Source organism: Mercenaria mercenaria, chromosome 1 (genome assembly GCF_021730395.1).
Source record: "Mercenaria mercenaria strain notata chromosome 1, MADL_Memer_1, whole genome shotgun sequence".
In the NCBI taxonomy this organism is placed as follows: Eukaryota; Metazoa; Mollusca; class Bivalvia; order Venerida; family Veneridae; genus Mercenaria; species Mercenaria mercenaria.
In genome coordinates, this window is record NC_069361.1 from 90567615 (window position 1) to 90594557 (window position 26943).

Below are 26943 nucleotides of genomic sequence, written 5' to 3' on the forward strand. Positions count from 1 at the left end.
TTTCATGAAGATCTTGTGAAATATATGGCCTCTAGAGAGGTCACAAGGTTTTTCTATTTTTAGACCTACTGACCTAGTTTTTGAAGGCACGTGACCCAGTTTCGAACTTGACCTAGATATCATCAAGATAAACATTCTGACCAACTTTCATAAAGATCCCATGAAAAATGTGACCTCTAGAGTGGTCACAAGCAAAAGTTTACGGACGGACGGACGGACGAACGCACGGACGGACGGACGGACGGACGACGGACACCGCGCGATCACAAAAGCTCACCTTGTCACTTTGTGACAGGTGAGCTAAAAATAATAGTTCCCTGTTACTGTGTTACATAATAATCCACAGCCTGGCACAGGAGGAGTGGGGGAGGTGGGCTTTTCGGGCGATTCTTTGTCACTAAATGTCTCTTGTCCATACAATATTTACATTATGTTGACCATTACTGGCCCACAAAAATATTTGACATTTTTTTGCGTTTAAATTGCTTTATAAATTACACAACAATTACAATCTAACATTTGATTTTAAACATTCTATAGGCCAATCACTATTTTGTATGTTTCAAAGTGTGACGTCATTGACGAGAATGTTATGACGGCATTATTGTTAATTCATGAGTCTGGGGTCGGTAGACAATTTGGGTAGAGTCTACTGCATTCATTGTGGTCAAACTTCGCTGGATAAGTGTCTGCGGTCACTGGATATTGTATTTGGGGTCTGTAAGTGAAAGGCCAATGTCAATTATTGCCTGTGATCAATAGGTGATCATTAGTTTTGTGGTCAAAAAGTCGAAGGTTAAGGTCAAAGAGACCTTGAAACTGAAAATAGTGTCCGATTAATATCTGAAGTACTTTTGGGCTTGCGAAATTCATGGAATGACTGTCTGTGATCGAGAGACGACTCCTATTGTTTGGGATTTGTACCTCACGGTTTACAAACAATTTCTGATCAATTAAATCTAGAATGATCTACTAGAAAACGCTTCCAAGGGCGTTCAATGGTCACCAATTTTCATAGGGTGATTGCATGTAGTCATTGCAGGCGACCCCGGTTGTTTTTAGGTCATTTGGTAAAAAAAAACAAAGTTACAGCAAAGCAAAATTACAAACCCAGTCACTTCCGACCGACACTTACGGTAATAGTTGGATTGGCATTTGTGTTTATATAACAAACGGTTCTTGTTTCAAAAGTTTTAAATAGATCTACTCTACAAGAAAAAATTGAAAGAACCCCCAAGTGAAATTTTTCCCAAGTTGCCCCAGTCTGTTTTTTGTAGTATATAACGGGCTTTTCACGAGTTGGGGCATGGGCAATGGTCAAGGGGGCAAATAATCCGATTTTAATCCCTAAGCCCCCTAACCCTAACCCGGGTTTTAATCCCCTCCTATTCGGGGCTTTGGGCGCGGGGGCAGCGGTGCCGCAGCATTTTAATCCACTTAATTCCTAAGCCGACGACCCTTTCGGTCTTTTTTTTAAAAAAACCGTTTTACACGGGAGCTTTCTGCAAACTTTTCCGAGACGAAAAAAAAACCATTTTCCTTTTTTTTATACGGATTTATGAGGCTTAAATGGTTTTTCCCAAAAATCAAAATTTTTAAATTTTGAAAGCAACGAACGCGTTTTACAAGAAGTTTGGAACTTTTGAACTGTGGCAAGCAATACCCCGGAAAAAGTATTCTTTATCAAAGGCGGATTTTTTTCGGGACATTCGCAAATGATTTTTTTAGCTGCGCTAAAGTGGGAAGTTGGGGCAAACGCGCCCCTTTTAGGCCGAGAATGGTTCCGGCTGTACAAACTTGAAAATCTAGGCCAAAACCCCAAATCGACGCTGCAATAAAGGGAGGGGTTTCGTTAATTCAAAACGAGTCAAAACAAGTCGATTCGGGTCAGCTACGAACCCGGATTCAATGGCAAATTAGACAACCTAACGTTTTCGCCTAAAGGGATTTCAAAAACACACATAAACAGCAAATTTTTGGTACGATAGCTATATTCCTTCTTCAGGTTTATATAAAAACATTCTTACCTAACTACAATCTACGTTACGAAGCCATGAACGGCCCAACAGACTCGTTAGGTTTCTATAGTGCGGAAGAAGATGTGCCCCCTTCGGGTCGAGTGATAAAACTTATCAGCGTTTTTCAAGTTTGGAATGGGGCTTTGGGAAATGGGAAATGGAGCGGGGGGGCTTTAAAACCATTTAATCCCTAAGCCGTAAAACCCCTAACCCCGGCTTAATCCCCCCTTTTTGGGAGGGGGACGTGACGTAGGGCCAGCTTTTGTCTCGCCCAAACGAAGTATTCTTTACATTACGCATCGACAACCAACAAAAATGCGAGGTTTAAACCGACGGATTTTGTTTCCTTTAAGCGTCTTTTTAAAAGGAGGTCGAGCAAGTGTTTACTCTTTTACAACGATCATTATTTTAAAAAAAAAAAACTTTGTTTTTTAAATTTAAATTAAAAAAACGGAAAGGGACGTAGAAAAGTGATTTTTTGAAAATTACACAAACATTACATGAAAGACATACATTGGAATTAATATAATAAGGCTCTAAAGGAAATCGAAGAAACCCATAGCAGAAGCAGGACCCAAACCTCGCTACACCCAGCTTTTGGGAAAAACATTTTCCCTATTTAAGCAGTTTTCCCGGGAAGGCCCTTGTGAATATCGGAAAATTTTTTAACGAAATTTTCCAACAAAGAGGATTCTCTCACGCTTAAAAGGTGTAACGAATTATTTAAAAGCTTAGGAAGGGGGCGGTGCAGAAATTTAAAGGGAGTTGAACCGGATCGTTCTTAGACGCCCCTTTGGGGGAAATGGTACTCACAGTGCAAGTGGATTCAAAAGGGGGACATAAAAGTTTGGTTCCGGACGGCAAGGGCATTCAAGTCGAGAAAAGGCGTGTCTTAAACTGGATCATTCGGGAGCTGGGAAGGGCAAAGGTGTCTGATAGTTTTTTCCCGCGTTGCGCGCGTCTTCCCGTGTACAGCCAACCAAAACCCAAAACATTCCGGAGCCAAAAATGCCCCCAAAGAGTGTACTCATGATATACATGACTTTGCGTTATTTTGCACATTCTATGCAGGAATTTTTTAAAAATTAATTTTTTGTTAAATTTTTTTTATTATGTATTATTGAGATTTGTACTAAACATAACTTAAACGATTGATTTATACATCGATTGCTTTGTGTCTATATTTGCCCTTGGGTTTTTAAAAAACCCAAAAAAAAAAATTTAAATTGTTTGGTTTTTTACACCAGCTTTTTGAAGGGGGTCACAAACTTGTGCACGCACTTAAACTCTTTTGATTTGTTCAATTTAGCCGGTTTTACGTTATGAAATTTAAATACCACCGTCCCCCTTTTTGGGTCTAATTTGGAACGACAAATAGGCGGTAAGTTTAGGTTTCGCAATAAAATATTAACTGAGGGGGTAAAGCAGAGAGAAAAAAGGGATTCCCAGACTGAGCATACGCCGGTGTCGCAAAAGTTGGGCTGTTGTTGAATTTAACTCAAATTTCGTGTTTTGACCTTTCCCCCGTCACAAAAATGGGGGTTTTTTTTGACTTGGAGCGTTAGCTCGAGACACAGGGGGGGCTACGACCCGGAAATATTCCACGCCGTCGGGAAAGAGAGCCCGTAGCAATGGTTGTTTTCACCCAAAGAATAATCCCCGGGGAAAAAAGTCAAACCGAGACGATAAAACATCGTTTTCCCTACTCTTTAGAGTTAGAAAAACTTTACGACGTAAGAAGCAGACAGAAGGGGAATATGCCGAATATGGAGCGTTCAAGATAATACAGGTTTCACCTTCTCAAGAGTTGGAAACGAATGTGGGCGCAAAAAATGCTCGGGGCTATGTTTCCCTGGTCAAATGGAATGCTACAGTTGATAGCCAAGAACATGAAAGGACGGTACCTATAGGACAGAGATTGGATTTTTTTAGGATACAGTTTTTGCTGAGGCGGGTGGGACGTCGAGTATTTTTTTCCTAAAAAAACGACCCACTAGACAGGCACAACATTTTACCTAATTATAAGGAGACACTTCTACGTTTCGTATTTCTCGAGCACGTTCCGGGGAGGCTAAATTTCGTCAGAAGAAGAACCTATCTGGCATCTAGAAATGAACATTGACAAAAGTCCCAAGCTATTTAGAAAAAAAAACTACGATCCTGCCCCCCGGTTCGTATTCCGGCTTAGACAAACTTACAGAACGTAAAAAAGGGAAAATTTTTTGGGGAAACCCCAAAAATTAGGAAAGGGTTTGAAACAAGACATATCTCTTCAAAAAGGCGGGGTTTTCAAAATTCAAACTCAGAAAACGTGTTCCGTTATAGACTATATGGGGGGCGGGAACCGGATATATGAACCCTTGTAAATGAAACGGGCATTACTATTTTCTACCCATCGACGGTTTTTTCTAAGTTTGAGGGACATTTCCGTAGCAGAAAAGGGGGGGGGGGGTTTTGAACCCTTTAAGACGATCCAAAACCGCCGTGCGGAAACTTGAACGGATCGGTCTGAGTTTAAGAGTAAACTTTTCCAAAAAGGGGTTTTAAAAGTCTCAGGGCATCCAGCATTTTTACCCCCCTCAACGAGAGAAAAGCGCCTTTGCCGAAGGGCTTGAAGTCCATCAATCGGTCGCTCGTTACATACCAGGTATCAGCTCATTTTGTCGTATTTTATCTAAATAACAGACGTTACAACTACACGTCCACGGGAGTATAAAGAGGACCCCGGCGAGGGGTACCAAAACAAGAAGGGGAAATTTTGGATAAAAAAAATTTTAATCAACTAAGGAAAGGGGAAAAGGGACGCCCTTTTGTGCGCAGCCCCCGCATACTTAAAAACTGGGGATCGTCCCTTGTCCCTTTTAAAAAGGCCATTTCAGCGGGGAATAGACAAAGATGGACCATGGGTATTTCTCGTTCTGAGAGAGGCAAAAAGCCGAATTCCGTTTTACAAATTAAAGACCTGCGGGCGATGAATAAAAGGCTTTCACTCAAGAGTTAAAAAAAATTATGTGGACAAAAGCGACTTCAGATTAAAATTTGAAGAGATCTGGCAATAAGTGTGGTAAGGGGAGGGGTTTGGAGCAAAGTACAACGCGGGTAAATAAAGAAAAGTAGGCTACAAAAAGCGTTAAGACGGACGTGTGAGTCAAAATACCCAAAACTAAACCCATCTTGTACGTTACTTTGACCTTCCTGAAGAGGAAGGGGGAGTTCAGCGTTACTTACCGCAATCATTTCAAAAGAAACTGTGGATCCCCCATTTCAGAATTGGATATAGTTTTTAAAAAAAAACCCCCGACAGTGCATGGTGTTTTTGTGTTCCCTGCTTAAAGAGCCCCTACGTGAACGAACTAGGGCACGGGTGTTGCTAGCGTTGAACAGAAAAACGCGTCCATCGAGTAATTCGATAAATTACTTTCTTTTGCCCCGGGCAACCAGAAAATTTCGACTCTATTTATAGGATCTGATTGTAACCCCAAAGAGCTTGGACTTGGGACTTTACGGGGTTTTTACACTTTAAAAAGGGGGTTCCGTAAAGTGTTTGTTTGGGAAAGGAAAGTATACCGTTTACCGATTTCGATAGTGTCAACACTTGAAAGTTTTTTGGGGTTACGCTGGCCAAACAAGAGGGTCGGTATTTTGGGTAGCGTGTTCCATAAAAAACTCTCAGACAGGAAAATCCGATGATCGCCCCTTGGTGAAGAGGGTCACGTTCCGCAGGCCGTAGAAGGGCAAAATGGGAACTAAAGCGGAAGCAATCAAAAACTCTCCAAAGCCGACAGGCGTAAGAAGCCCGATAACAAAAAAGTAAAAAAGGCGACAAGCCGAGAAAACCCAAAAGAACCGGGGTTTCTTTTTAAAAACGAATCTCAATGGAGGATAGAACCATGGAGGAATACCACCCCGGGGAAATTAAATTTCCCCTTTTTCCAAGACACTTCGCTGCAAAGTAAGAATGGTAAAAATTTTTTTGCCAGCCAACTCGGTTAATCGGGGGTCTCGATTTTAAAATTCCTGCTCGCCTTGTATAGGGACTTGAAAAAAGCTTACCCCCTTTGAAGATACGACCGTCGACTGTCGGGCTTTTTTAAAAAAGAGGATAAAGCCGTACAATTAATATCCCATTTCACCCCATTTTCCCGAAGATTTGTCTTTTCAACGCGCCATTAACAAAACCGGAAAAGATCCGCTACAAACACATAAAACCCATTCTTCGAGGTAACGTGAAAGACCGCCCCATTCTCAAAAGTAAAATGTTCTTCAAAGAACCGAAAATGACGAAACGGCCCAAAATTGGTGAAAATCTCGGACTCTTCCTCTATCAACTTCAAAAGGGGGGAAGATATCAAAACCAGGGAAGGGGCCCCGTGCTATTAACATTTTTCAAAAAAAGGACTTATCGCAACGGTGTGGCATCACGCAAAATAGGCCAAATTACACGCTTCCGCATCTTTCCCGGGTGGTCTAAAACACGATAGGGACGCCAGCTTAAAAACCTGGTTCAACGTTAAATCGGCCATAACGGGCTCACAAAGCTTTTTTGGGACGACCCCCCCTTCCCCTATAAAAGTAGCGTCACAAAACTTATCCGTCCCGGGGGGAAATTATAACGAAACGGCCGGGCTTTTTCCCCGGGCCTCGTTCCTAACGCCTTTCTGGGTTGGAAAAAAAGTACCCTTTTTGGGAGATCAAAAGAAGAATCCTTAAATTTTTTCCCCCGTTCGATTGTTCTTTCCCTTTACGTTGACGGCGCAAACCTACAAACCGCTGACCCCAATTAGCCAAAAGAACTCGTGAGCTTTACGGGCCCTTTGAACATTTGGCAAGATTTGGACTAGATAAAAAACGTTTATCCCAAAAGGAATTGTTTGTACGTTAAACGTCAACCCAAAGTCATTTTTGACGTCAAAAGAAGGGCACCCCGTTTGACAAAATTTTTCCAAAGCCGTGCCAGGGGTTTTGAATCTCATTATATACCCCACTTTCAGAGGTTATTTTAAACAAGCCCAAACGAAATCTTCATGAATAATCTTCAATTATCAACATATTAAAGGGAACTCCCAGCGCCGTATGCTCGGCGGCCCCGGGGGAATTTAGCAAAATTGGGTTTTACGTTGAAAACACGGACTTTTCCCGGGAGCCCCGGGAAAAACAGGGGGTAAATTTTTTTTCCAAAAAGGGGGCCCCGAACAAATTTTTTATTCAATGGGACATACCCGGCTTACCGGATTTCCGAAATTTGACATCGAATGTAATAATGCTCCGGATAAAATTTAAACACTCTGAATCTGAATTGTCGGAATTTTTGCTTTTTAGTCGTGTATAGACACTGGGGAGACATGGACAATTTTTGCGGCCCATTTGCCGATTGACGGGAAAAAACACAATTTTAAGCTTAAAATCAAATAAATAAATGTTCATTTAGTAAAATTTTTCAAAAAAGGAAATAACGTAATTGAATATTTTTTTTAAAGTTAAAAAAATTTTTGTATTTAAAAAGAAATTTTTTGTTGTAAGTTAATGTCCATAGAAATTTTGCTAAAAGGTCAGCCATTTAAATTTCTAACTTCTTTTCAGTGTCACATTTTTTCTTTTACCACCCCCCCTTTTTTGGGGCTTGCCCGGGGGTTGGGGATACGTTTCTTCTTTCGCTTTACCCCTTTTTTTATTTCTAACTTATCGGTCTCACGTTTTTGGGGTTTTCACTTCGCCCCCCTTCGATAGTTTATCCCATTTTGCCGGGTCTTCTCTCCATCATTTTCGCCCCCCGCTACCGCCATTTTGTTTCAGGCTTCCACATACGTCGTTTTTATCGTACACGAGAAGGGATTTTCTCATCAAATTTTTAGCGTTGTTTAAAGTGCTCAGAGCCAAAGACCGGGGGGTCACACTTTTTGGGTTTTATTACAATTTCCCCTTTTTCTTGTCGTCTAACTCTTTAGTCCCCATAATGCACAATTCTCTTGTCCCTTTTAAGCCTCCCTTTTGTTTTCCCTGTCGAAGGGTTGACTTAATTACTTGAGGCTATTTGACTACCCCTTTGATTTGCGGGTATGATATGTTTATAAAGCCTTCCCCTGCCCCGGTGACGTTCGAAAAATAAGATGTAGAAAAAACGTTTTGTTCTTCTTAATCCATGACTCTTCACTCGCTTACAACCTCTGTCTTCTGTTCTCTTACGTTTTTTTAAAACAAGGGGGTCCTCCCCGGGGAAATCACATTTAAAACGATTTTTTCGTCCAAATAGGGTCATACCAACTAGGTAACCGATCTTTGGGGATAATGCGTCTGATGGGCTTTTTTTAAACCCCTAATTTAGGGGGTACAGGTCTCGCTAAAACTTACTTGGGAAAGTCTCTTAAATTTTTCCGGACAGGTCCCCACGTTTTTAAAGGGTATTGTTCGCGGTTTCCCCCCGGGGAGGGGTTTTTGCGAAAGATATCAGTTTATGCTCAGATGCGTTCCCTGGCTAAAGACACTCCATCTTTTTATGCTGCACGACCTCGTGTACAAATCATCTATTGAACTTGTTTTCGACCCCTGGAAAAGTGTCAATTCCCGTGTGGTTTAAAAATTTACTTTTAAAGTTGGTTTTGTCCTTTTCCATCTCATGTTAAGTTGTATAACCGAACAATACGCACTGTTCCGAGCCTAATACATGTTGAGTGGTAAAGAATTTTTTACACCCTTTCCCCTTTTTCCAGCACCCGTCGCGCGCATATGCATAGGAAGAAAGGGTTTTAAAAAGGGAAGAATTTTACTTCTTCCTTTATTTGGGTAAAGGGGAATTGGAGCCCACTAAACTGCTAAAAGCTAACCCAAAGCTCGTTTTTTCCTTTTGTTTACAAGGATGATAGAGTAAGTTGATGGCCCAATTTTTAAAAATTCATTTGAGAAAAAAAGACTTTTCCCGCTTTGGATTTATACCAAATAATTTTCCTTTTGTCCCTTTTTGACGAATATCAAATCAGTTTTGGGGGAAAATAAATTAATTCCTTTCAGCGACATTTCTTTCCATGTCATCTTATGAGAATTAAAGGGGGTAAGGCCTTTTTACCATTTATATAAAGAAAATATATGAAAAGAAGCTGTTTTTAAACACAAAAACCCAAATGCAAAAAAGCCATTCCTTTTAAAAAAAAATTCCCTGGGGGTTTAAAAAAATTGTTGGGTTTAATAAAAAAAAATCGATCGCTTGACAAAACTACCCAACTAAACAAAAACTCGTTTTTTTAACCAATAATTTAAGGGGGTTTAACATTTCTTGTGGTGTTCGCGCAAAAATATTTTTGTCTTACCCCAAAAATATTAGGTTATACAAAAATTATTGCTTGCAAAAACTTACCGAAAGCACAAAATATGCCATTACCTTTAAAAAAAATTCCAAAATTTACAAAAAATTGATTGGAATACAAAAAATCGATGACACGACAAAAACTTCCCAAAACAAAAACTCGATTTTTTAAACTATTTAAAAATTTAAGGGATTTTTAACATTTTTTGAAGCGTTCAGCAAAAACATCTTTATCTTTACAAAAAACTTTCTTAGGTTTTTACAAAAAAAATTATTTTCGTTTTCAAAAACTTACCCAAACCCCCGAAATTTCTTTTACCTTAAAAAAAAAAACAAAAAAAAAAAAAAAAAAAAAAAAAAACATAATTTGCTCTTAGATATAATTTTTGGACTATTTGGTAGCCTACTTTTTTTCAGCACGGTTTGAACTTTTTTTTATTTTGGATCTTTAAAATTACCTTAAAAACCGTTTTTTATATAAACTGAATATTGCAATAATAATAAATAAAAATAAAAATAAAAAAATAATAATAAAACGAATTCAGATAAAAATTTTTTGTTTTTTTACGGTCAAATAAATAAAAATTTTCCCAAATTAAACAAAAATTAAAATATATTTTTCAAAAACATTTTAACGATAAAAAATTTACAACTTTAAAATAAATTAACAAAAATTTTTTCAAAAAAACCCCTTAAAAAATTAAAAAAAAAAAACAAAATCAAAAATATACAAACACAAAGTTCCCCAAAAACATTTTTTTTTCAAAAAATTGGTTCGAACCTAATTGTAAATTACAAAGTCATATAAATATAAAATTTTTAAATGAATTCAAAAAATTTCAAAATAAGTTTTAAAATTTTTACAACATTTTTTTTAAATACAATATCCCAAAATAAAAACAAAATTTTACTTTAACATTTAAAACTGTCCCCTAAAACCGTTCCCAAAGTTGTCATCAAATCCCTACCCCCCAGGGGGTTTGGGCGTTGCGTTTCTCTTTTTAGGGGGCAGAACAATGCTAAAGGTACTGTGGAATACCACGCAAGGACTCTCCGTTTCAAAAAAAAGTACGAGAATCCCAAATGGTCTTTTTTAAAAATACACCCCCTATTCTACGCAAACCCCCCTTTTTTTTACCGGGGCGGGGTTTGCGGTACGCGCACCTCTTTAAAGAATTTAGAGGTTTTCAACCGGGGCCCTTGACACCCCTTAAAAAGTTTTTTATATCCTGTTTTTGTGCTTTTACTTAGGCTTTTAGCAAGACCTACATTCCCGTTTAATTCCCTTTTGAAGGTCCGGGACTCTTTGTCATATTTTTGGGGGTTGTCGCGCATTCGCGGGGGGAAAAAAGCGGTTTAACGGGGTTGTCTTATCGTACCATCCCGTAGTCCTGCCAGTATTCCCCACTTTTTTGGACTTTACGACCCCCTGGGACTCGAGCTGAAACCCTGTACCGGGGCCTGAAATGAGAAAAAAAATTTTTCCTGAACGAATCGAAAAAAATAACATTTTGCGTTTATATCAAAATCGATCGATTTTAAATTTTTTTATAATTTAAAACAAAATTAACTCCCTTGTCCCTCCCATAAAATTTAAATCGGAGCGGCCCCGTATTTGTCCCAAAAGGGGTAATAAAAAGGGACATCCCTTTTTTGGGGGTAGCAGAATAAAAAAACCCAATTTTCAAAAAAGGTGATTGATTCTTTGTTTACCCCTCCATTTTAAAATTTGTCATCGTCCAACACATGGGGTTTTCTGAACTGCGGTTTGTTGACCCAAAGCACGCCCTGTTCTCCCCCCCACTAAAAACATTGCGGTTTTGGTTTTTCCATTATCATTGAACCCTAATGAAAAAATTTAAATAAATGATTAAAAATAAATTTTTAAATAAAGTTTAAATAAATAATAATATAAAATCTTAAAAAATTATATAGTAAAAATACAAATAAATTACCTTTAAAAGTACTAGAAAACAAAATAAAAATAATGATCCTTAACCCCTATTGCCTAAGTTCATGGGGGTTTTGGGGAGTGGCCAGTCTTTAAAAGCATCCCCCACTTGGCTCGCTGACTTCCTCCACGAAACCTCAAACAAAACTTTCTTTCTGTATCAACCACCTAAGATTTAGTCACTTGAAGTCCTGATCCAAGTACCCTTTAAGGGAAAGGGGTTTCGAAAAGGGGTTTGGGGAGCTTTAGAAAACCCCCCACAAGAAATCGTCTGGGGTTTTCACTCAATGGATTCCCCGAGGGGGGTCTCATATGCTCCCCCATATCGTCAAACCCCTTCCTATTGCAGAAAAAGGGGCCCTTTCCCCGAAATATTTGGGGAATAAAAATATGGAGACTTTTCGAACCCCCCCCCTTCTTCGGGACCCCGATGTCGCACCCTTTCCATGCCAAAAAAACACCAGTTCGAAACCCCTTTAAATTTTTTTTTTCGGTCCTTTTTCCCCGGGTTTTTGCAAAAAAAAGGGCGAACTGATCCCGAACCGTAGATTTTTGGGGTGGGTTTTACAAAAGTCCCGGAACTGCACCCCCACCCACGCGTTGAACCATACGCGCAGGGACCCCTTTTTTCCGTCCTCTCCTCGGGGGTCTTTTTTTATGCCCCCCTTTCGTTGGTGAGTTTTTTGGGGACACGCATTGGTGTCCCTGGGATAACACCCCTAAGGGGAGTAAAGGGGGGGGTAATTAGAGGGGGGGGGAAAAATTTTTAAGAAAATGTTATTATATCATGGGAAAAATAAATTTTTTTTATTAGAGTTAATAATTAAAGGGTTTTTCCAAAAATTTGTAGTGTCTTGGGTTTGGAGTCATAAACCCTCTACTGGGTTTTCCGAAGCGGATTCCTTGCCCTGTTCCCTTTTTTGGGGGATATGGGTCCCTTCGTAATTTTTAAATAAAACAACCCTTAAAGCCTGCATAAAGTCCCTATGTTCGGTTTGAAAGCTTTTTCGCTCACGAGCACAACGCGCCTTTGGCTTTTGCCCGCCAATTTCCCAATACAAAGGATTTGGTCGTCCCCCACCTTTTTACAAGTCTTTTCTCCCCCCTTTTTGTCTTTCTGATGGGGTGACGGGTGAAAAAAATGGAAGACCCAGAATGATACAATAAATTATTTTAAAAAAAAAAAATACCAACAACAATAAAAGAAAATAAATTAAAAAAATAAATAAAAAATAAATAAAAAATAAATTAATTTAAAAAATAAATGAATAAATAAATAAAACCCACCTCCCCCGAGTTATCTTTGATGTGGCATGGGGTCGGGGTTTTCGTCGATCAAAGAAAATTCGGCACCCTTTTTTGTCGCCGATTTAAAAAAACAGCTTCGGGGGGTATACCCGGGCCCAATGGGGTCTTTAGCACGTGATGCCTTTATCGAAATAAAACTTCTGTAGGGGTTCCCCTGCCTGACGAAGGGGGGCCCCCTCCCGGGTTTTTTAAGACAAAAAAATCTTTTTAAAGGGACATGTTTAGTTCCGTCCCAACTTTCTGGCAAAAAGGGATATGCTCCCGGATATTCTCCTTTTTTAAAGGGGGGGTGTAAAAGGCCCCGTGAGGGGGTAACTGTAGCTCTAGCTTGGCCCGGGGCATCACCTTCGTAGGGGAAAAACCTTTATTTTTCCCCCACCCCAAAGGGTTTCGAACCCGGAAGATGTCCCCCGGGGCCCAAAAAAGGGGAATATCCAGAAACCGAAAAGGGGCGGTCGTAGCGGAAAAAATTGGCTTTTTTGACCAAACCCTCTGTTTTATCTGCGCCTTTTTTGGGCCCGCTTTTTTTTTTAAAATTTAGTCTTTTTTGGCGCTAAAATATCGTTTGGTTTGTCAAAAGTTACAATAGTAAATAATTTTTCAAATTTTCGGGGGTTTGGGTTTTTAAAAAAGACTACGTGTATTTAATTTCGGTACTTTGTTTTTGAATTAAAGACCTACATGTTTTAAGTACTTTTGGAAAATTTTATTTATATAAAATTATAAAATTTTCGGTTTTTTGGGGGACTTTTTCGATTGGAAATTTAAAAATGTTTTCGTACTTTAATAAGTAAGTAGTTTCCTGTTAAGCTGATACGGCAACGTCGAAATGTACGCTTCAATTCCATAAAGAAGTTTTGTCTTTTCGCTTCTTTTGGCTTCTCGCCGTCTTCTTCAGGAAACCCAAAAACTTTTTCGTTCTTTAAATCTGGCCCCATTTTTCACCGGCGTAGTACCCGCTGTTTTTTTTTGGTTTGGTGTCCCCCATTTCATTTGTAATCATCTTTCTCCGCGTTGACGATAAAAAGGGTTTCCTTTTGGAAAGGGGGGGTTGGGGCAGACGCTGCCGGGGAACATGCTGGGGGACCCTTTTAAGTTCTCCCTGACGCCCTTTTAGTTTAAGTAGCATGGGGGTTCGAAATCGAAACCGGGGAACCCCGGGTAGTACATGTTTGGGGTCGTGTCCCATCTCCGCCATTCATCGAACCGGGGCGCTGTTCCCTTTTAAAACCACCGGGTATTCGAAATCAGTCTTTTTTTCGCATAATTTGCATTCACTTGAAATTCCAATTTTTATCAAAATCCGGTCGCACTTCCCACTGAATGTCTTGGCATAGTTGGCGAATCGTAAAGTACGAGCAGTGGTTTTTTTTACTGGTTCACTCATCGGTCCCGGTACTATCCGTAACTTGAAAAGGCACTACGACCCCCTTTCGTGCAAACAACATGGTACGTTCAACTCGAAACGCTGCTCGAATCGGTGGGTTCCCAAGTTTAAATCCTTTTAAAATTTTGAGGCCCGGGTTTTTTGGACCCAAGTTTGACCCCTAAAATTCTTTGGGATTCTCTTTGATTTTGCAATTTTCCCACTGGTTAAAAGCTCAACACTTTGGCTTTTTCCAATTTACCCGTGCGTGTAGCACAGACACGGGAAAAGGGATAAATTGTCTTGTAGGGGGTTGAAATGTGACGGGGGCCTTTCTAGGGGACGATTGGGTTTTCTGGTAAATAAACCAATCGCAGCATTTTTAATGGGGGCCCGTGAAATTGGTGTTGAAACTTTGACCCCAAAATTGGCAGGGGGTACGAGTCTCCATTTGGGGATGGATTATTTTTTGACATTTTTCCCCCATTATCTAAAGCTTTTAATTTTTCAATATTTTCCAATATCGGATCGGCTGAAAACAAATTGGGGGCATCGAACCGTTACGTGTGTACGGCCCCGGAAAATACCTGTGACGTCCCCTCTCCCCCGGGCCCCTATGAATCCGAAAACAGGTCGACTTTAAGGAGTGTCGTTGACGGTCTAGATTCCCTGCAGGGCCCCCCCCGATATCACCCATGGCACCCGGGACATGGGGATATTGTAGACGGAGTCCACGGGGCCTTCCCCGTACCCCTCAAATATGCTTATTTGTGTACGTCCGAAGCCTTTGTCGAACTCCCGTCCCCGTGTATCCAGGGTTCCCCACCCTTGGAAACGGTTGGGGGAAGCCGGCCCAACTTTAATGTCGTTCCATCGTATGAGCGTGCAATCCGACGATCCGGAAACGGGCGGGACTCGCGGCATTTTAAAGGGACGGGGCCCCTTTGGGATTCGACACCGCTGATGGGCCGCCGTGCTGCCCGCGTTTTGCCTTGTAATTTTTTCTTGTGCTGGAAATTTGGCTCGCAGCCGACAGTTGTAGTAGAGCTCCCGTCTGGGGTTCCAGTTGTTGTTTTTTCGGGGGTCGGGTTTCTTTATGTTTAAATTTTTTGGGGAAAAATTATTTCTGCCTGTTCAAAACTTTGGAACATTTTCGCAAAGGGAAGGCCACAGACCCGCGCATTTTGACTCTGGGTCTAGGCGCTTGTGTTTTGGTAAAGGTTTTACCCATTTGCGACGGAATAACGTTTTTCTGTACACCTTTTTTTGCTGATTTAAATTGTTTGTTGACTAAACTGTTTTCCGCACTGGGACGCAGATAAAGGGGGGGTTTTTTACCCGCACCCAAAATTTACCTCCCGAATTCCAGACAGAAAATTGGGGTTTTCACTCCCGAAAAAAAAATTTTTATAAACTTGAGGAAAAGATTTAAATTTTATGCTTTGAAAATAAAAAATATGAATGAATGAAGAACTTAAAAAAGGGTTTTTTTTGGGGATAGAAATTTTTTTTGGGGAATTTTTTATAATTCTAAAAATTTTCGGTCGTCCCTAGTCCGTTCCTGGGGTTTCCGGGCAAAAATTTTGGGGCACTTTCCCCCTAGAGAAGGCCCGACCCTTGACATTTTGAAATCTGCTCTAGTCGCTTGGTGTTTGGTAAGGGGTTTTTCCCCATTTGCGGCACGAAAGTAACGCTTTTTCGTTACGCCTTTTATGTGCTGATTTAAATTGTATTGTTTGGCTAAATGTTTTCGCCTGGGGCAAATAAAAAGGGGTTTTTTTACCCCCCCGATTTGTCCTCCCGAACTTCCCGCAAACATTGGAGGATCTCCCCCCTGAATAGTAATTGATTTTTAAACTTAACTAAAAGTTTTAGTTTTTGATTTAATGAAGAAAAGAAAGAACGAACGAACGAACGAAAAGAATATAAAATGAACTTACAAAAAACCATTTTGACGATCAGAAGACTTTTCTGGGGATTTTAATAATTCCAAAAAATCATCTCGCTCCGTGTCCCTTTTCTGGGAATCCGGGGTTTAAGGTACTTTTCAATCAACAACTGAGGGTTTCCCGTTTTAAAAAGGGTCTTCTTTGGGTTCCGTTCTCGGGACGAAAATGTAAAATTCTCTACGCTTACACCCCCCCTACAAGGGGTAATTACGGTTCCTTGTTTTAAAAAACCCGTCAAGTTTAGGGAATTCTACGGTATTCGGGGTTACATTTTGGGGGACTTTTCGTTTTGTTTTAGTATAATACAAAACATCATAATTTTGTTCTACAGTAATATTTTTTTAAATTTTTTTCTCCATTAACTTTTCCCCCTTTAAAGAACAAGTCAAAAATAAATTTCGTTTTCTAAATTTAAAAGCCTAACAAGATTTATCCACCACCTTCGGTTTAATGTTGCGTTAACTACTTTTATATTAACTGGTGTTTTCTTTACGTTAACGTTACACTTTTGGGATGTATCATCCCTTTTTGAATTTTTACTTATTGTTGTTTTTCCATAATAAGATTAGTTTTCTTACTCCGGTGGCATTTTTCTTTAATCCCGTTTAACGACTGGCATTGAAGTTGACTAAATTCTTAGAAAAAAGCAAAAAAAAAAAAAAACCCGTGTATTTAAAAAATAGAAAATTTTAAAAAAAACTTTTATTTTTTGTTTTCTGGTTTTATCGTATTAAAATTTTACGGAAGAGATATTGGTTACCTATAAATAAAGAGTTGTTAAAAAATATTTAAGATTTATATAGGATTTAACTGTTATCATTTGTACTATATTTTCATTAAATGCTTTTAAACTTTGGGTTAGATTTTATAAATTCTTTAAAAGGGAAAACCAAAAAAAAAAAACAACTAAAGGTAACGGAGGTGGTTTTTTCACTACTTTAAAAATTTTGGGGAATAAAAAAGATATGATAAACGTGTAAATAATAAAAAGTAAAAAGCGTTTTAGTTTTCTCGTTTGTAATACAGAATATTTTTTATTTTTATTTAATCTTTTGTTTTGTTTAGTTAATACTAATACATAAAATTTTGTTCTCCCTAATGTTGGTGTTTTTATTCGTTTTTCGTTAAATAAAGGGGGATATCCTATAATAGAATTATTTTGTTTTTCTCATCGGGGGGTTTTCGTTTCCAGGGGCGCTTTTTATTTTAAAAAATCCCCATTGTCACGATTGCCATTGAAGTTGATCAAGTATTTTTAAAAAAAATGCAAAAAAACAAAAGCCTTGTATTTTTAAAAAATGAAAATGAAAACAAAAAATTTTTTTGTTTGATTCTTGGATGTTTTGTTATTGTACGGACTGAAATATTGGTTATCTATAATTTAAAGGGTTTTTAAATAATTTAAGATTTTACAAATATGAGAGGGGCGGAAAAAAACGCCGCTTGTGCAGTTTTTTGGGGAAAAAGGAAAATTTTTTGTTTTTCTTCCACAGAAAGATGAATAAAGTGTGGTTGAAAAAAAAAGAAAAAAATTTACATGGAAAATAAATGTTTACTTAAAGGGAAAGGAAAAACCAACCTTTTCTATGAAGCTGCCCAAAAAATCTGAAAGTTTTTCAGAGGGAAAATATTAGTGAAATATTTTTGTGATTACCTCCCTTTTTTCGCTATAACTAAAACGTTTGCGTGTATTGTGGGGAAGTTTTTGTTTGTGATTATTATTTCATCTAAACAACATTTGTTTACTGGTTTTGAAAATTCAATTTTATTTAATTTTTTTAAATTTTACCCGGTTATTCGATATTTTTGAAGAAAGTGGTATGGAGTTTCCGTTCATAGTCGTAAAAAGAAAAAAAAAATGATATAAACACCCTTTATTTGTAAAACCGGGCCCCGAGGGTGTTTTGTTTTTAAATAAGCTTTTTAAAAAGCTGAAAATTCGTACGAATCCTTTGAAAAGGCCTAAATAAAAAGTTTTGTCTTCTAATTTTTCGATTTTTGTTAAATTTTTTCTTTTGACTGTATTGTTTGTACTATATTATGCAGTAAATGACTTTGTAATTTTGTGTTAGATTTTATAAGTTCTTAGACAGGAAAACCTAAAAAGAAAATCGCAGACGGTCCGTCGGAGTATGTTTTTCTTTCAGTTATTTAAAATTATGGGAAATAAATAAGATAATGATAAACGTGCAAATAGTAACAAAGTAAAATGTGCTTACCGCTTTCGTTTGTATTATACAAAATAATCCGTGTTGTACTTTTTTCAAGACCGCGTTGTCTTCTTAATTTAAGTCCTCAATAAATCACGACATAAACTAATAGGAAGAAGGTTTATCTTTTCGTCTCGGAAACGTTTTGCAGAATGCTCCTCGCTGTCAATACGGTTTGCTAATAAATAAAGACCGTAATAGGGTCGTCGGCTAAGGAATTAAGTCGGATTAAAATGCTGCGCTGCACCGCTGCCCCTGCTGCCCCAATGCCCCGAATAGGAGGGGATTAAACCGGATTAGGGATTATGTCGGCTTAGGGATTAAGTCGGATTATTGCCCCATTGCACCATTGCACCATTGCCCCAACTCTGTGAAACGCCTCGTTATATACTACTCTTATTTTAGTTAGTGGATAGTAACTATAGGCCTATGTACATAAATTCAACTTACGAATCCTTTTCTGCCTGTTTTTACGTTTTTCCTGGCATTTGCCTTCAACTGCTCAAAGAATGAAACACTTTTATCTCCATCTTTCACAGTCTCTGGCAGAACTTTATCATCCGTCGTCGGGCGTCTGAACACCATCCTAAGTCCAGGTAGCCTAAAATTTGCGTTTTAAAATCAGATATGGTTAAAAACATAAAAACAAACTACCTTGCATGTGAAACTATACAATCTATATCTCTCTGTCTGAGTTTCAATGCACGTGTTTTCAAAAGTATTATTGTCATCTGTGGTAAAGAAAACACGGACAATTGCTTGATGCTGATTTAGAGCAAAAATAAATACATAATAGTTTAAGCAAGCCGTTAATAGCGTTTAATTTCTATGACTCGTATGTTCCTGTAGAAAATAATATTTTTCATTTGAAACAAACCTCATTCTTGTCCATATTCCAGTACAGAATCACATATATCATATTAGATCATACTGAATTAAATGCAGTATATCTTCCATGAAATCCACCCTGTTGTTAATATTGGATGTGTAGATCAATATTAATTATTGATCACAGTATAGAATTCCACCTGCTGTGACCATACATGTATACATATCAATTTGTCTACAGAATTTGTATCAGTTATGCCTAAACTACGATCAATCGATCAGGTCATACATTCATGGTGTATTTGATTATCGCTATTGGCAGTAAACACTAGCAAAATAAAGACAATAATATTTATTATCTAACAATAGCAAGTTTGTTCTAAAATCCGAATCATTTTTAGCCGTTGAATAGAAATCGCATTGACTTAAAATGCGGTTATATTGAAAATTTCAAACAATCTAAATGCGTTCAAACTGCTTGGTGACGTGCAGTGATACAGGAGTGGGTAATCCCGACTCATTGGTAAAACACCATACGGAGACCATAGACAAATCTCGCCCTAACCAGATTTCGGACCCACGACTTACAACAGTCCTCCTCTATACCCCTACTGTAGTGTGTATGCAGTTCGACTTCTATGTAGTTATAATGTCCACCGGTCCCGGAGGAATTGTGTATGAATAATATATACGACTGATTTCTATATTTAAAATGTATTGAATAAAACATACTTGAAATGACAATGATTTACATAGACGTAAGATGTAGTAACATAATTATATAAAATGATCAAAAATATTTTTAAATACCCGTAGTTAACCTCGCAATATCCAGTTGTTTTGAAATTCCCACTGTCTAAATGATCGCAACCAGGTTAAACGAATCAGGACATGTTGAGAAAAATGACCAAAGGGCAAACATGAATGGTTGGTTAATCCACATGTTATAATACAAAGCTGTTATAAATAAACTAAGCCTTGGTGTAAGCGCTATATATCTGTACTATGTTTAAAATTTAAAAAAAGAAAATGAAAAAAAAGTTTACTCTACGAGAATCAGGCTTTATTATAGTTTTGGTATATTTCATGTTAAGCCATTCAACCGGTTATACATTATTTACAAAATTGCATATTTACTCTGTAACAAACAATGACAAAGGACACTGCTTGGGGGCTATTTAGATATATCCAATTATTTTATCATTGTTTATAACCTAAGACGAGATTGCCATCTTCTGGAGACCTGACTTCCAGGTACTTTACCTGTGATGTACGGACGGACCAATGGCCTAATTTGTTATAATTGTGATAAATAAATCGCTCATCTGAGTGGATATTATATGTTTATTTTTCTAAATCTGTGCAATTATAATTATATATTAAAACAACCTAAGACAAAAATAAATAAATAAATAAATAAACACGGTACGACCTCAACGTAATACTTGGTATTCTTCCACTTACAGTAAACCTCACTTATAAGGAACTCGGATATAAGGAACACTCGGTTATAAGGAACAGTTTTCAATTCCCCGATCTAATTCCTTCTTTATTCAATGTAAAAATCCTCGGTTATAAGGAACTCGGTTATAAGGAACACTCGGTTATAAGGAACACTTTTTCCAGTCCCAAAGTACGAAATTCAATGGAAAACCCCTCGGTTATAGCGAACAGACATAAAGAACAAAAATTATTGAAAACCAGAAATAAACAGGAGAATCGCTGATGACGTCAGAGTAACGTCGGCACTTTCACGCGCTTTCATGCACATGAATAAACACAACTTATTTCATTTCTATGATATTCACGGATACGATAAAAAGAAAAGAATTTACTCAAGATTACGTTCGAGAGCTAGCTCGACATGTATTAGATTACATGTTGACAATAGTGAACGAAAATCAGTTACGGTCACGGTCATATTGTCCTAAATAAATGTGCTAATTACGCGTCATTAACAATGGCAAACAGTCCAGTTTATCAAATTTCAAATTGTAAAAATTATAGCAGGTGCTAAAATGGTCTTTTGCAAAACTATAGGTATAATTTACACTTTAATCCGTATGTATGGCGCTGTTGTCTAGTCGTAATGCACTGTATGTCATGAACACCATACTTTTAAATTTTAATGGGTAGTCTTATTTAACATTTTTGTAATAACAATTTGAACACCCTTTTTTGGATTAGTATTGATGCCTATTCACATAACATGCAGTCGAGGAAGGTAAGGGGAGTAACTGCAACATATCTCATAGTCATAATGTAGCGCTCTCTAAAAAAAAGAAGATAGAAAAAACCTACAAAAATAGATACAAATTACGGTCATTCTTACCGACGTACATTTTGGCTTAGTTTATGTTTAACGCCGTGTTTCAACGCTATTTCAGTCATAAACATGTAGGCAGTTTACCTTATCATCTCTCCAGGAAAGGACCGGTACTAGACTCGCAACAATGTCACATAAAGATGTGAACACATATCCCTTTTCAAACGTCAGTCAAATAGTGTTCGCTATACAAATTGTGTTCGTTATACAAACCTCGGTTACAAGGAACTAGTCCGCTATACGGATATAAGGAACTTCGGATATAAGGAACAATTTTTAGAGGTCCAAAGCTGTTCCTTATAAGCGAGGTTTACTGTAGTATAATTTTCATCCACTTAGTATAATTTTCATTTGCAGTCGGGTAAATTATAAATACTTTAATGACCCAACCCGTTTGTATTTGATTTACAGGGAATAGCCTTACATATCTAAGACTATCACAATAAAATAAACATGTAAAACATTAATTTACAAACACTAAGTACTGCAAAGCATATCTACTAACCCACACATTTTAGGCGAAAACGAGTTTCTTCTAAAAATCCATAAAAAGTGAATACTCTGCAAGTGACTGGTGATACAAACTTATTGCCATAAAAGTTTTGAAAGATATCTTTATAAATTACCAAAAATATTGTGCAGAATAGTATTGCTTTAAGTGAAATAACTACTAACTTAAATTTAAACAGAAATACGTGAAAGAGATGGCGATGGATTGAGACAGGGGCTGGGTTGTAGACTATGAAACTTGCATGTGTGTTTGATGTATTTTAGAATATGCAAAAACATGAATGTGTTTTCTCTAACCAGACTAGTGCTTTCTCTTCCGTATATCTTTCGTGTTTTCTGAACAGAGTACGATATTATCAAAAGGTAAAGAACAAATGATTGGTGACCACATTTTTACCTTATTCAGGTTGCTACAATATAAGCACCACTATGTATGATATACTGAAATGTTTCTGTCACCTGTTTACGAAAATATTTTGGAACTGTATGTGCGTTGTATTTTGCTTGAAAATATTCAATGTCAAGTTCCCAATTCTTGATACATATTCACTTAAATCGGTATAGCGTAATCTGACAGTGAGATAAAATTTGAAGATTATTAAAGTCAGGTATAGTTTTTGTCTATAGCAGAAGACTGCCGTCCATTACGACTAAAACAAATGCTGGGAATACACTGTTCAATTACAATCAATAACATTTTGTTACGGTGGTCAGTGTATGTAAGTTACTAATAAGGCTTTCTGCTAGTTTCATTCGCATTGTGATCTATTTTAATGCCATCCCAGTGAATACCGTCATCCCGTTGGCGGAAAATGAGAGTCATTGGAAAGACGAAGTTGAAACCCCAACAATCCCCGAAAACAGATTTCATGTTTTGGTTCATGCTATTTTTGTTGCGTACTGGCACTTTTTTCATCACTTCAAACAAAGTCTTGCCCTCTGCAGATATCACCATTTGAGCATTGAAGTACAGAAATGCAAGTATTCCAAAAATGAAATCTATATACAGTTGTAATATCAAAATGCAATGTAAGGTAGGGATGCTACCAAACAGACAACGCCATATTGTTAAGGGGAACACCAAGTCTGTCCATGTTATCAGCTCTGGCCACACAATGTTTCTGACGTATTTAAATACGAAATAACCACAAAGAAAACCATTCACAGCCACGTAAAATGTTAAAACAATCCAGTATCTTTGATTGTTGAAACCTATACAGTTTCCTATCATATAGCAGTGGTGATCTCTTTTGAGAATACATGCTTTACACATGTCACAATGATGTGCACGAAATGGCACGTGCATTGAACATTTTTCACAAAAATTCCATGGAAGGGCCTCTTTTTCTGTCATATCATACACACAATGCCCATTCATTCCGTTTTGACTGGACGCTTGTTGAATACGTGCAGCAAATTGATCAGGCAGATTTCCGTCCTGTTGTTCAACCTGTAGAAAGGGGTTGTCTTTCGTCTTTGGATATGCTGCATTATACAGCATTACACAAAACCAGTTGGCCAACATATTGATCACTATGAACCATATTAGCACGTTCATATAGTACCTGGTCCATGGACTGTAATCTTGGAACACGTAGGGGATTATGTAATGCATGAACGCGTAAAGTTCTGTTGTTGACTGGAACACCATGATAAACACTATCAGTTTCTGAAAGTAAGAATACATCGTTTATGGGTTACAACAGCAAAACAATCAAAGCTAACTACTATAGACGTTCCTTTTGATAAAAGACATGAATTAATTTTCAAAGTTATCAACAGGCTCATTTTTTTTAAATATAAAATTAGGAATTGTTATTCTGTAGCCGCAGTGTATGTATTAATCCGGAGATACAGTTTGGTTATATTAGGCACTTTAAATGTAACAATAACAAAATTATTCAATTATTTCAGACGTACAAGCACCGTATTCTTTTTTTCGCCATTCTTGTTTTTCTCTGCCATATCTCTCTCCATTCTCTCAAAAATCGACAACTCCTCATGTTCTGGAGAGTCTTCGCCATCATTGGTTTGTCGTCTAAACATCTTTACTGTATTCCAGTCACCCTGGTAAACGTGACATAACCAAATAACAATGTACATCATTAAAATTAAAGAACAAAGAACCTCGACGTTAGTTCAATTACTTGACGAATTAAAAAAGATAGAGTTTAGCGTTTGTCTGTACACAAAGACGGGAAGGGGTATTTATCTGGGGCTGTTAGCAGATCTTTGACCCAAATCTGATAAAATAATACAAATAAAATGTGCCCTCAAAATACTGATATATATATTTCACAAATTTTGTAGTTTGTTTGATTTAGTGTAGTTAAATGAAATGGCGGTGCGGTTTGTCGTTACTAAGTTTTTGTAAATCTGTCTACACTTGTTTACAAGCCCCAAAATTAAACACATTAGAGTACCCTATCATCAAATTAATCTTTAAAGAAAATACCTGGTATCAAAATAAAATCCTAGGTTATTTACAGCCCATTAAAGCACATTTAAGAAACCTTAAACACACTTTATCATATATGGCAAACTTAACAAGTCAAGACATGCTAAATGTACGCTTTATTGATATTTCGCCAGGAGATATCAAGTTTCATCTCCACTTTTTTCGGCGACGCCGTCTAAATTCGTTTTCGTTACCTGTGCCACGTGACTTCAGTTTGCTAATCAAACTACTTGATAACGCATTATAGATAATTTATCAAAATGGAAGATTTATGCAACACTCTGCCTGATTGGACGAGAGTGTCAATTTCTTTCACTCTGTTGATTGTGCTACGCTGAGTGAAATGTAGACAAAGCGTTTATCCTAAACGACGCTGTTCACAGTTTTAAAGCTAACTTTGGCTCAGTATATTTAGCAAGAATATTGTTATATCTCAAAATGATAAGTAAGTTTAATAAATATGTTCAAATACCAACATATAACAAATTAAAGAAAGAGCTGAATACGGTCTGCGTATCACACGAATAAGGGTGTGATAAGAGTCTTTTATGTAAAGAAGTGCTTTTTAAAAGATTTTCCTTGTTACAATTGTCGTCTGTATATGAAAAGGTTTCTTGCTTTTGTGACTTATTCAGATTGCATATTAAAATGAGTACTTGTTTGCTTTGATATATTTGTTATAAATTATTTAACTGATTTATTATATATGAACATTTTTCTTTAGTATGGTATGCAAATATTGAACTCAGTTGAAATCTGTTTTATCATATATATGCTATATAATGACTGAATCTCATTACACTGAAATGAAGGTACGCTGCATACAGTTTATCTTTTTGATATGACTACGGTCAAACTTTGCTTATGAAATAAAAATATTGAAATAATAACAATTGTATGTTTTGCTTGACCTTCACTTTTTTATAGGTGTGACGTCATTGTCAAAAGATTCATGAATAGCGAATATGCATTTGTTAAAGCGGGATCAGTTGGCCTATTTTAGAAAAAGAATAAAAATAATAAATAAAAAATCCCTTAATTGATTTTTTCTCATGTATTCTAATCAAACTTGATTTGTAGCATCTTTATTAGGCCCGCAGCCAACTTTGTTCAGCTGGGACATTTGACCCCTTTTAGGGGCTGCTAGAGCTAAAACTAAAAATGCCTTTATACAGAGTCTCATGAACAGCTTGATGGATCTTTGTCAAACTTGGTCTGGAGCATCATTATAAGGTCCTCTTCCAAATTTATTTATATAGGAACTTGGGCCCTATTAGGGACCACTATAGTTAAAAGTAGATATGCCTTTCTTCGCATTAACCACTAAAATGTAATGGATTTTTATCAAACTCGATGTGTAACAATATCGTAAGGTCTCCTGCTATTTTTGTTACAAATGGGGATAGGGACCAATTAAGCTAAAAATATAAACACGTTTAATGACCTCTTCTCATGAACCGCTTCATGAATCTTCATCAAACTACTGCTGTAATTATTCGTCTAAGGATAAACGAAACAAAATTGCAACCCTACGAAACATTTGCGAAAAATTAAAAGAGAACCATTTAAATTGTTAAAGTGCGGTGTTTAGTTTTGCAATTTGAAAAATGTTAGATGAAAGATGAATGTTAGATGAAAAATTCATAAATTTCTTTCCTTAATACAATTCGCCGACCATCATTTTTAAAGATATTTCTTGTTTATATGTAAACACGTACCCTTTTAGCTTATAACCTATCTTTATACTTGTATTAAAAACTTAGCCAGAAGTAAATTTATGGGTTATTTTCTGCCAGTCAGGTAATAATTGTTTAATACTAATGCATACATATACTATTTTCACATATTAGACGGTAACTTCTCAACTGATTGTATGCAGGAATGACGGTAGCTGGGTGGTATTTAACTTCTTTTTCTCTTGTACAGGCCGTAAGAACATTTTTAGTTTGATGTAAATCTATTCACTTCTATGAGTTGCCAAGCTATTTTTGTTAACCTTCTGCCGAGCATGTCAAGTAATATGCTCGGAACAACTTTAACATTATCTCTGTCAGATTGTGAAACATTTGAATGAAAATGGACACATTGTTTAATAATTAGCCTAAGTTACAAAGATTAAGATTGTAAATAAATACAATGAGCTGTGGCATTTGCAAAATAAAAAAGTAAAAAAAAAACAAAAAAAAACGAGTGCAACCTGGGAAGAAGATCATTGCTCCAGGTGCAACTTGGTGCTGTCCCTATGTCATAAGTAGCGCCATCTGCGAGATCAATACCAAACTCTTCAAGGGTAAAAAATGCTCTTATTCTGGCATCGGATGTGTGCATTATCAGCATTGTATCGGGAACAAGGTGGAGAATTTGCGCGATATTAATTAAATGAGTTGAAAAATCAGTATACAAAAATGTATAATTATAGGTTATTAGCTTTGTATCTGGAAATATGCACGAGTTCTGCAGCGGAAATATTGCGCGACTTTAGGAGAGCAATATTCTTCTGCTAAAGAACGAGTGCACATTTCCAGATTTAAAGATAATAACCTTTTTATTATATACGTATCTACACGTATAAATATAATGTAAATAATATGATTTTGTTCAATAGTCTGAATAAAAGAATTAATGCAATGACACACATTAAATAACGTCACATTCAGACGTCAGTGTATGGGAAAATTACCAATGTAACTTAACGGGGAATAGTAACGAGTATGTAATAATG

The 26943-nt window shown here is 37.2% G+C and overlaps 2 protein-coding genes across 4 annotated transcripts in view; both read right to left on the minus strand.

The window, feature by feature from the left end:
* LOC123530753 (palmitoyltransferase ZDHHC20-like) overlaps positions 1–20384 on the minus strand; it is a 30049-nt gene extending 9665 nt beyond the window's left edge. The window contains exons 1-2 of one of the 3 annotated variants that reach the window (XM_053517035.1): positions 19738–20384; positions 18550–18700 (exon numbers count right to left, since the gene is read on the minus strand). In XM_053517035.1, coding sequence (XP_053373010.1) covers positions 18550–18684 — 135 coding nt within the window. In that variant the 5' untranslated portion in view covers positions 18685–18700; positions 19738–20384. Of the gene's footprint in view, positions 1–18549; positions 18701–18976; positions 19702–19737 lie in introns of those variants that run through there. The other 2 variants (XM_045311528.2, XM_053517036.1) reach the window with 2 other exon arrangements.
* Positions 20385–21575: 1191 nt separating this feature from the next.
* On the minus strand, positions 21576–24653 carry LOC123530762 (uncharacterized). The gene is made up of 3 exons (XM_045311537.2): positions 24219–24653; positions 23684–23830; positions 21576–23432 (listed from the first exon to the last, which is right to left on the minus strand). Exons 2-3 carry the CDS (start codon positions 23807–23809, stop codon positions 22491–22493), a joined length of 1068 nt encoding a protein of 355 aa, XP_045167472.2. The 5' UTR covers positions 23810–23830; positions 24219–24653; the 3' UTR covers positions 21576–22490.
* Positions 24654–26943: the final 2290 nt, after the last annotated feature.

Coding starts and splice junctions, on each gene's coding strand:
- LOC123530762 (XM_045311537.2), bottom strand. CDS start 23,809: ATGTTTAGACGACAAACCAATGATGGCGAAGACTCTCCAGAACATGAG. Junction 23,433..23,683: donor AAAAAAAGAATACGGTGCTT/GTACGTCTGAAA, acceptor TCTTACTTTCAG/AAACTGATAGTGTTTATCAT.